The 10,687-nt window shown below is 39.4% G+C and overlaps 1 protein-coding gene across 1 annotated transcript; it reads right to left on the reverse strand.

Annotated features, from left to right (window-relative positions):
* Nucleotides 1–1,146: 1,146 nt before the first annotated feature.
* LOC146628897 (sodium/glucose cotransporter 1-like) lies at nt 1,147–10,225 on the reverse strand. The gene is made up of 15 exons (XM_085358174.1): nt 10,052–10,225; nt 9,118–9,189; nt 8,737–8,841; nt 8,505–8,564; nt 8,257–8,361; nt 8,062–8,167; nt 7,533–7,613; nt 7,247–7,455; nt 4,864–4,999; nt 4,290–4,397; nt 4,050–4,200; nt 3,798–3,966; nt 2,872–3,087; nt 1,536–1,641; nt 1,147–1,439 (listed from the first exon to the last, which is right to left on the reverse strand). The coding sequence occupies exons 1-15, from the start codon at nt 10,196–10,198 to the stop codon at nt 1,231–1,233; spliced, it is 1,980 nt and encodes a 659-aa protein (XP_085214300.1). The 5' UTR covers nt 10,199–10,225; the 3' UTR covers nt 1,147–1,230.
* Nucleotides 10,226–10,687: the final 462 nt, after the last annotated feature.

Consider the following 10,687-nt stretch of genomic DNA (forward strand, 5'->3'; position numbering starts at 1 on the left):
AGCTGGAGGTAAAAGATATAAAAGTTAAGGGAACAGAGCCTGAAGGTCCAAGCAATCATAAATGATTCAACTGTTCATATGCTGGTGATCTGCAATCAGTGCACATTAACCACAGAGTTACTGATAAGATAGAGTTAATGGGAATGACTCACAGGCCTCCTAGTAAATTCAAAAATAGTACTACATGTTTGTTTGAAATTTAACATTTGTTTACCGAGCAATACGAATGAAATTCATCCTCAGTTAGAGAAGAAAAATTTAACCAAATGACAATCAATCAGAAAACAAATATTTTACATTTAGTTTAACAGAAACAAGAATAAACCATTAGAGGGCAGTAGAGTTAGTCAGCCATGACTATTGAGTGATTCTCAGCACTTCATCCCTGAGATGCTTTTATTCATTAACACCTAAAACAACACAGAGTAAGGTGTGTGGATTTAAGAAGTGACAGCACTAATGGACTTTGAGCACACATAATCAGGAAACAGAGCTTAAGTGGAATGAGGTAGCACACACTGTAATTCGAGGAATTTTAAAGTGTCTCCCATGCTGTGCTTTGTTGGTTTTATATAACAGATCACTTGCTGGTGTATTGCATATTATTTTGTCTCCCTTCTTCACTGACAAAAGACAGAATCCTGAATTTTAAAACAGACATGCTCTATTCCCCTTCTCCCCACTCATGTGTAAACTCGAAAGTACAAAAGACACTCATGACGTTTTTACAATTCCTTTAGTTGGAGATTGGCTTTGAACAGATTAATCATTAATTAAATAGATTACAAGCATGTGCTGCAGCTCATTTTATCGTGTTGTGGTTAATATGTGTTGCAAATAAAACCACACATTTACATAACGCTTACTGCGTGAGAGTGGTCTCTACAGGTGGATGCACACCTGCAGCTCCTGTCGTGAGCTGTTTGAATGTTTCTGTTAAGACGACAAAGAAAACTCATAGGGACAATGGGTAGCATGCAAATATGAATATACACAACTTTAACATGTTTTACAGTAAGTGCAATATGTGTTCATATATTACAGTGCGATCTACCAGGACAAGTTCATGAAAAGCACAGTGCTTTACAAAAATATATTTTACATCAAAGGCTAAACATTGTAATATAGTTGCAAGTGCATGGTTGTGTTTTAGAGTGTTGAGGGCTACTGAGTGGTGTGTTATATTTGTATAAATTAGAGAGTCAGAGAGCACTTGAAATCAGCTGACTCTTAGCCAAAATAGCCATGACAGAACACGCACACACACAGAAGGATGATGGCGTTGGCATTGACCACGTTCCTCCACAGAGGCACCTCTGAGGTGTCTGTCAGCTTCCTTTGCAGCTCTTCCTCTTCTTCTTTAGTCAGCTTGGGGGCTTTCTTGGTTTCCAGGCCACAGAAGCACATCACCGCCTTCTTACAGAAGCCAGGCTCATCATCTGCAAAAGAAGAAACAAGAAAAATGAAAGTTTGCATGTATCTGTGCATGAATGCATATTTACTCTGTATGTATGCTGGGTACGTGAGCTCCTTACCGTCTGAGTCCTCACTGCTGGAATCTTGGTTATCAGCCCAATCATCCATCTCAAGGTCAACCCTCTCCTCCGTGCGGTTTCTCAGGCTCCAGCACAGTCGGTACAGCTAGTCAAATGACAAAGCATGTGGTGAGAAATAGATTATTTGTCATTTTATTTTGGGGTGCTTCTTAATAGCTTACTAAATGTTGGTTCATGCAAAGACTTGACTAGATGGCTATGTGGTTGTAGAGACTGGTGATGACTCACTTTGTTATTACGAAATTACTATTCAGACTGCAGTAAGTTTTTGCGCTGTAGAAACATCAAAGATGCTGCATAGATCACATGTTTAGTTTGTTTGCATTGAAGTAATAATATAGTCACTAAATATTAATATAATAAGATACAAAATGGGAATTTGCACATATCTTTTTACCATCAGCCAAACATACAATTTTTGCGTAATGCCTAAGTGATGTCAACAACAATACTTTTGTCCTCTGCAGTTAGGCGTGGCAGCTTGAGGAGATGTGAAGGCCACCAGTAAAGACTTAAGCAGTTTTTCATGTGTAGATGCTGCCGTTTAAATAGCTAGCTGCCTGTGGTTATTAGCTGCACTCCTCTTTTTACTCCTCAGTTGTTGTTATGTTGCTGTTGTATGGCATTAACCTTTGTCTGCTCTTTCTTGTAGTTTGTATTTTATCCTGGTTGTACATTCTTCTTTTATGCCTTTCTGTCCTCTTATCCCTGAGCTGCTGACTGCCACTCCCTGATCTTGGTTCTGCTGGGAGTTCTTCCTCCACATCATTGCCAAGTCCTCACTCATCTGATCATTGGGGTTCTCAATTTAATATTGTGTCTTCTTCTTTCAGCTGCTCCCTTTAAGGGGTTAATGCAAAGTTCTGTAATCGTTTTGAGTGAGTAAACGCACTGACACGAAAGATTTACAGAACACAAATGTTCTGTAAAACATTTCTTGTGACATGTGAGTGCCTAGAATTAGACAATTAGCCTTCTTGCTCTTATACAAGCTTCTTGGTGTTTGTTACAGCACATTAAGAATAGTTACTGTTTTTACTGGTGTTTTTAGTAGCGATGAGGTGTGTATGTGTAAGAATATGAGGGTTTAATTTTTATTCTCACAGATTTATTCTCACTATAATAATAGTGAACTCGAAGCAAACCAAAATGTGTCACTGCAAACCAAGTGACTGCTTATTGGCTGATCTATGGCTGCCTAAAGTGCTGTGGGCAGGTGAGCTTTGGCGACAATCATCAAAAACTTGACAGTTATGTTGGAGTAAATGCTCTCCCCTAATTTACATAATAATAATAATAATAATTTATCACTTACATGTTTGTCATCGATGGGTTTGGTCACGAGAGACACTGTCAGAATGATGACGCAGGAGATGACAAACAGGAGGATCCCAAAGTAAAGGTAGTGAACGCCACATATGATAGTGGGACAGTTACTGGGGGAAGCACAGCTACCTGTCCCATAAACAAACTCAGCAATCATCCTAATCAAGCCAATAACCAGTCCAATTACCAGTCCAAAAAAGGCCCCCTGGAGAAAGAAAGAAACAGGACAAAGGTCAGTCTAAATCAAGTAAAGTGAGTGATATTACCACAATATTGTATTTAAGGGAATAATTTTTGATGGATCCTTCTTGCTGTACATTTGATCACGTCAACACCACTCTTTGCTGCACAAAAATTAGGAAGCTATCACCATGACATGCTCCTACTAGCATTTGCAACACTTTTGGACTAAAGTAGGACCAGGCAGAAAATTACTGACCTAAAACTGATTCTCCCCCAAAATGCTGGTATTCTTAAGGTCTCCACACACCAGAAGTGACAATTGGATGACCTCAGAACTCAGTAATTTAGTTGTGAATGAGCATCAAAGTTTGGCCTCACAAGCTTTCTGACTTTCAGGTTTTTAAGCAGGAAATTTCCGAAATGATACACAGGGATAACTGGCTTGTGTGTAGAGCGGCTCTGACAAAAAGCACTCTAAAGGCTTTCCTTTATTTCCAGTCCATATACTAAGCTAACATAAGCTAACCAGCTCTTGGCTCCAGCTAATTTCCTGTACAGACATGAGACTTGTACCAATCATCTCATTTAACCCACAGCAAGAATGGAAACAAATGTCATTTTTCAATAAATCTCAGAGGTATGGGAAAAATAATGTCAGTGCACAAAACCACACTGGAAATCTGATTTAGAAAAGAAAAAAAAAAGAACATTGAATCAAAGGAGGCAACTCACAGTCTCATTGACACGTTTGCAGAAGATGGCAAGCAAGAAAACAGCTGCGACAGGTGGAGTTAGGAAGCTGGTGATGGACTGGATGTAGTCGAAGAGCTGACCACTTTGGGCTGCCTGCACCACAGGAATCCATGCTATGCTCACACCAATCAGGACCAAGATAAAAACTCTAGACATTTGAAACAAATCCAGTCAGTATTCAACAATTTAGACGATGATTGTATCAGACACAGCGACGAAAATGTGTTTTACCTGCCAGCAATCATGAGTTCCTTCTCACTAGCAGAGCGACGGATTTTAGTGTAGATGTCCATGGTGAAGAGAGTGCTGGCACTGTTGAAGATAGAGGTAAGGGAGCTCATCAAAGAGGCCAGCATCACAGACAGCATAAGACCTCGCAAGCCTGAAATAGAGTAACAGATCAAGAAAAGGAAAGATAAGCAAAGAAGCCTGTAGTTATTATTAACAGCTCATAAGACAAAGGTCACCAACCATCAGGCATGAGTTCGACGACCAGTTTCGGATAAGCGATATTGCTGCAGCCCACCTTGGTCCCACAGTATTTTTCACATTCGGTTGGATCCACACATGCTACCACATCTAGATTAAAGGCAAGAAAATCCACAGTGCGTGAGGTCAGCACTGAATAATTTTGTGCATGAACTACAAATATAATGTTAACCAATAAGCTTGCTACATAAGTTGCATGTAAATGGCCTGCATTTGTATAGCGCTTTTCTAGTCCATAGGACCCCAAAGCGCTTTACACTACATTCAGTCATCCACCCATTCACACACACATTCATACACTGGCGATAGCAAGCTACATTGTAGCCACAGCTGCCCTGGGGCGCACTGACAGAGGCGAGGCTGCCGGACACTGGCGCCACCGGGCCCTCTGACCACCACCAGTAGGCAAACACGGGGTTAGTATCTTGCCCAAGGATATTTGGCATGCAGCCAGGATGCAGCCTGGGATCGAACCACCGACCTTCTGATTAGCGGCTGACCTGCTCTGCCACCTGAGCTACAGCCACCCATGTCACACACATGTAACCACACTCACCTGTGTACAGGATCCTGCTAATCATCCCGGGGAAAACCATGAGGAACATGGGCAGCAGCTTCAGGTAACCACATAGGATACAACCTGCTTTAACGTGAGAGAGACTCTTGGCAGAGAGGCAGCGCTGCACAATCACCTACAATTAGGAAACAATGGGAGTACAATTCAGTGGTCATAAGCAACTAAATACATTTACTCAGGTATCACAATTTTACCCACATTTACTGTACTTTTAAACTTGGTGGTAGTTGTTATTTCTAGTTCATTGAGATTCGATGCAAAATATTATACTTGTAGAATAGTAATGTCTTTTACATTCAAACTAAGATTTCACAAATCATATGATATGTTTCCAAATTATAAAGTATAGTTTATACATGTAGAGGAACATCTATGAACGTTCAAGAGCAAAAGCTTCAACAAGACTCGTTTTTAGAAAATAATATGTAGAATATGTGGTCATGGAAAATACTTTGGGTACTAGAAGCTTTTATCTGCTTTCTAGAGTTCTCTTGTCCAGTCACATTGGAGCAGGCTTTGTGCGCATGGTGTTAAATAAAAGCTTATAAATTCGAAATCATCAACTATCATGAAAACATGGGCTTTTATGGGCTTGTTTAATATATCTGTATCCACACAGGATACACCTTTCAGAGACACGAAACATAAATCAATTTCTCTAGCATTTGTTATGTATTGCTATTTACTTGTTTAATTTGTATTGCCAGCAGGGATGTCACAGAGTGCACTGTGATGTTCTTTACTTTTTGAAATTTAATTCATCAGCCTTATAAATGCTGAAGCTGTTGGAGCGCTGACCTTAAAGATGCTAAAAGTTTAATTTAAGATCCAACCACTTTGGGTCACCAGTGTATTGTTCTTTTTCTCTTGAAGTCATTGGCTCTCTATTGATGCATGTTGCTTCCTGTTTGGAAGCAGTTTGCTTGCATATATTCCAGGGTCCTGTTGTCTGGCTAACACTCTTGTGTATAAAACAACAGTAGTATAATCACTAAATCCAGACATAAATTAAGAACCCTTTTCTCAAAACACAATACAGTATTGATTCAAAAAGTCCAAAACACCAGGAAACAGATCCAGAGATCCCAACAGACAGTTAACTTGGGTCGCTGCAGGTATTGCAGTGTAGTGGTTCTTGCATTTGTGCAACATCTCCAAAATCAGAAAAATACGGTCTCAAAGTGATGTTAGTGATGCTTATTACTTCTAGGTGGCATTATTATCAGCTTGTCCTAAAAGCCCCCTGATAAGCCTTCAGCTGACCTGCTTGCATTGCCAATGGTTAGTTTACTCATTGTTGCTTGAGAATACTGAATTTCATTGACTTGTTACAGTCTCTGGTTGCCACGTTGCCAGTCTCTTCTGTGTGTACACCTGTTCCTAGCCCTGCATTAATTGACCGCAAAGCCTATACAAGTGGCTGACACTACATTTTTACATTTGCACTTATGAGCTGATGTGAAAAAAAAAACAAAAAACAACTACATTTGGAACGATCATGGCTTTTACTTAACCTTGAAACACGAATTGTCAGAGCCATGAAAATTAAAAACACAACATATGTTGTTCGTGTTAGGATACAAACTAGATACAATTGCAGTCTCTTTGGTTTAGCAGATGTATTATCCTTATGCTAATTGATATACCCTGTTTACATAGTTGTTTTTGTCTGCATTGGTGCAACATGTATGAACATTTCTAGGAAGCTGAACGTCAGGCTGTAGTAATACAGTACTATAAATCAAGCTTAAATCAACAGCCTGGCCAATTGATTCTGAGCATAAGGGGGACTTGGCTGAATGATAGACTGGGTGGGTAAGTGGTTGTCATGGATTTCAAACCACTTTCAGTCTTTGTGGTTGAACTCAAAATGTTTGCTGAGTAAACCAAAGAAGCAAATCATCTTCTTCTGTAACGGAAAATAGATATACCATAGTGTTTTGTTCGCGTGTGCTCTATGTCACATGAATTGGTGTCAGGCTCTCGCTGAGATCCAGCGTCTAAACTAAAAGCATGGTTATCCTCTCACTGCAGACTGTTTTTTGAATATTGTTTTTTTTTTTAAATCTGTATGAACGGGCATGAATGTGCATGTGAGTAAATCAGTTGGCTGAGTCAGTGTTTATGACCACCCATTTGTTGTGAATGATTGCTAAAAACTATTGACGTGCCCAGCTCGATCCAAGACTCCATCTGCATTTTCAACACCTTGAACATAAATTTCTTCCAAATTATCTCTCCGTATAGAAATTGAGTCTAGTGAACACACCGAGGCAATCAGTTGAACGTGTCTCAGTTTTTCACTACAGACTGGTTGCTGAAAACTGCAGTTGAGCTGCCCAGTGCTCATTTCTTTGCTCACCTGATCAGTACACCAGTACCAGGTAGCTTGAATGGTGAGTCCAAACACGAGACCAGGCCATGGGAGGTCTCCTGTAACTGCATTTCTGAAGATATGGAAGGAGTCTGCCCGGGGCTCATAGCAGTTTGCACTGATGTTACCCGTGATTGAGGGGATAGCTTGCATGTAGAGTTTCTCAAAGTTTACATAGCCTCCCACCTCATGGAAAGCTGAGGAAAATCATATGGAAATTAGACTTTTTAAACCTTTCAAACAGATATGTGATATATGATAAGTGTCATATTACCAAAGCCCATGAGAATGAATGATCCAATAACCATGATGATGGTCTGTAAAGTGTCTGTGTAGATCACTGCTGCCAGTCCACCTGAGATAAAATAGGATTATCAATGTTATGTCAATGTTATCAATCTGTAAACATTTTCACCTAAAATCTTGACATCTTATCACAACTAACAGACTACACTTGTTTGAAAGAACAAAAATCAACTCATCATGTCATTATGTAACTACTCATTCTGTAAGACTTGTAATTGTGGATGTGTTGTTACAAAACAGCAACAGAAGGCCAATTCAGGCTTATCATAGTCCATGGGCAATTAACCACAGCAACTCAGCAAAGATAAACCAGCAATGAGGAACGAAAGAGATTGTGTGTATGTGGTGTGTGTCTACATCACCACATATGGGCTTGGGAAGACTTTACCCCGGTCATAATATAATTTTTGTAGATAACACTTCTTGGGTAGTTTCTGAGGAAAATGTCAATCTATAAGTTCCGTAGAAAAGGAAGTGTATTTCTTCCGCGTACAAACCTGTGACAGTGTACAGTGCCGTAATCGCTAGAAGTGCAATAACAGCGAGGTAGATGTTCAACCCAAGTGCCTGCTGGATGAAAATTGCACCCGAGAACATGTCTGCCTATATGGGGAAGGGTAAAAAATGCAGGATTTTATTCACGATCATCCACAAATGGAACAGTGTGTTCTGCATCTCTTGGAGGGACTCACTGAGATTTTGGTGAAGACATACAAGAAGAGGGAGAGAACAGAGAGATAAATGCGAATGCGCTGTCCTCCAAACCTCTTCTTCAAGTACTCAGGCATGGTGACGATCTAAATACATCGACAACAGATGAGATTTTACTCATTACTCACACTGTAGATAAACACGGTGGTTATGAATGCACATTTGGATAGGAGAATTAATACATATAAGGAGCTTTCAGGCCAGTGTGTAGCAGTAGTATTCTGTTTACCCCAGCTTTAATGTAGATGGGCACAAAGAGCCATCCCAGAATGACAACCACAACAAGAGCCTGAAAAACACGAACATAGAAGAAATAATCAGATATCCTGTTTCATTTCATCCTCTTCAGGCCGGAGCTCTCGTAACAATCTATCAGTTGACATGACAAAGATAACTGATAGAGTATCAGGGACAAGAACTACATGAGAAGTGGTATAACTGACTCAAGAACAGTTACTCACATTCCATTCAAATCCACCAATGGCTATTCCTGCAGCTGCGCCAGTACCAGCGATTCCTACAAAGTGGCCACTGCCAATATTGCTGGCAAACAGCGATGCTCCGATCTGTGGAGAGCACAGTTAAATCTGTCAGTAGCTCCTTTTAAAATTCAATTAGAATCCATTATGGGTTTTTTGAAAGGTCATATACTCAGCATACTAAATAAGTACTAAATGGTTTTACACACTTGATTGCTCTAATAAAAATATGACAATTCATAAAATTCTTCTATTATGACACCCTTAATCACATTACATTCCATCTATTTGAACAAAGCAATAAGAACTAATTACTTTGCATGGATTATAAAGTAAAGGAGTCTTCCAAGGAAAGATACTCACCGGCCACCAAACCATACTCCTCCCTGCAAGGAAGAAGCCACCTACAGTGGATCGGTTGGTGCGGATCATAGCCTGTAATAGAACAATTTTTGAAAATGATTAAATCTGTGCAAAATAGCAACACACTACTCTGATAATCTGTTCATAAGCATCACATACAATATATGGACAAAAGTATCTGGCCACACCGCTTAAGTTTTCAGTTCCATTGCCACAGGTGTATGAAATCAAGCACCTAGCCACTGTGCTTTAAAAATATTAGTGGAAGAATGAGTCATTTAAAAATAATAGAACTCCAGTCTAATAGAATACCACTGTTGCAACTAGTCCCTTAAGTGTCTTCCCTCCTAGATATTACATTTACCAACAACTCAGCAACAAAATAGCCGACGATGTAAAGTTACAGAGTTTGGGTTACAGTTTGAGTCCTGATGAATAACCCTCCTGTGGCACTAACATCAGAGTAAACTGGGCGCTTCATAGGATGTATTTCAATGGCCTGCCAGCTCTTGTAGGTGTGATGGCTACGTGGCTCAGTAATTTTGTTCGTATGGTATAATTCTTATGTTTAAAATTGTGGGTGATTTCACACAACTTAAAGATATCACAGTAAAAGATAGATAAACATTATGAAATGCGAAATATGTGTCTGCGATCTGCTGTGGAAAGCTATTGTGTACCAGGTTGCTGAGAAAAATGACTGTGTCAATTGTGCAAAATGATTATTAGTAAAGAATGACACCTTTGTTATTTAGTAAGTTGCCTCTCAAATTAACATAAAAAGAAATGCTATTTTTTTCTTTGGCAATGTAATTCATTATTACTATTAACAGAAAATGTAATAACTCAAAACAACTTAAAGCTATAAAAATGTCAGGGAGCTGCAGAGACAGGGGATTTAAAGAATGATCAGGTGAAGGATTGTAAAACTTACCAATACTCCGACCCCCAGGACAACCAGAAAGTAGACCACAATAACGGAGATATCTGCCGCATTTCTAAGGGCCACCGTGTTGATTGTGTTGTTTTCTGCATTTCTGTTTATGTAGGAAAATCCATGATACGAATAATCTTGTGACATTTTGGCTGTGATGGACAACGGCAGTGTTGCTCGAGCTGCCCGTGTTTGTCTGAAGCATTTACACAAAGCGATTACCTTTATAACCTTTGGTGTGTGTGTGTGTGTGTGTGTGTGTGTGTGTGTGTGTTGGAGAGATAGTGTGTCAAAGAAGGAGGCATAGATGTAAAGGAGGGTAATAAAGAGTGGATTTAATCATTGATCATGATTTAATCATCTAAATCGTTAAAGCACATACTAGTTGAAAGTGGATGCATGTACAGATTGGCATGTAAATCTTACGGTTTCACAAATGTTGGTTTAAAAATGAATGTGTTAAAATATGTAACTGTTTAGCAAATAATATTGTTAATTATAAACCTACAAGGAAATACCTCAAGTGAAGATACTTGAGATACAAAAACCTAACAGGTAGTATTTGTATCGCAGTGGGTTATAGCTCAAATTTAATAAAGTATAATCCAGTTTAGGTTGCTGCAAGTGTGTACATGA

Source organism: Diplotaxodon limnothrissa, linkage group LG7 (genome assembly GCF_057381915.1).
Source record: "Diplotaxodon limnothrissa isolate DT_005_m linkage group LG7, D_limnothrissa_male_GT1.1, whole genome shotgun sequence".
NCBI lineage: Eukaryota > Metazoa > Chordata > Actinopteri > Cichliformes > Cichlidae > Diplotaxodon > Diplotaxodon limnothrissa.

Excerpts from the sequence above, each read along its gene's own strand:
- LOC146628897 (XM_085358174.1), bottom strand. The coding sequence starts at position 10,198 with ATGTCACAAGATTATTCGTATCATGGATTTTCCTACATAAACAGAAAT. Across the intron at positions 8,362-8,504 it reads CCATCTACATTAAAGCTGGG|ATCGTCACCATGCCTGAGTA; the intron begins GTAAACAGAATA and ends CGATGTATTTAG. Across the intron at positions 3,967-4,049 it reads GAACTCATGATTGCTGGCAG|AGTTTTTATCTTGGTCCTGA; the intron begins GTAAAACACATT and ends TCAAATGTCTAG.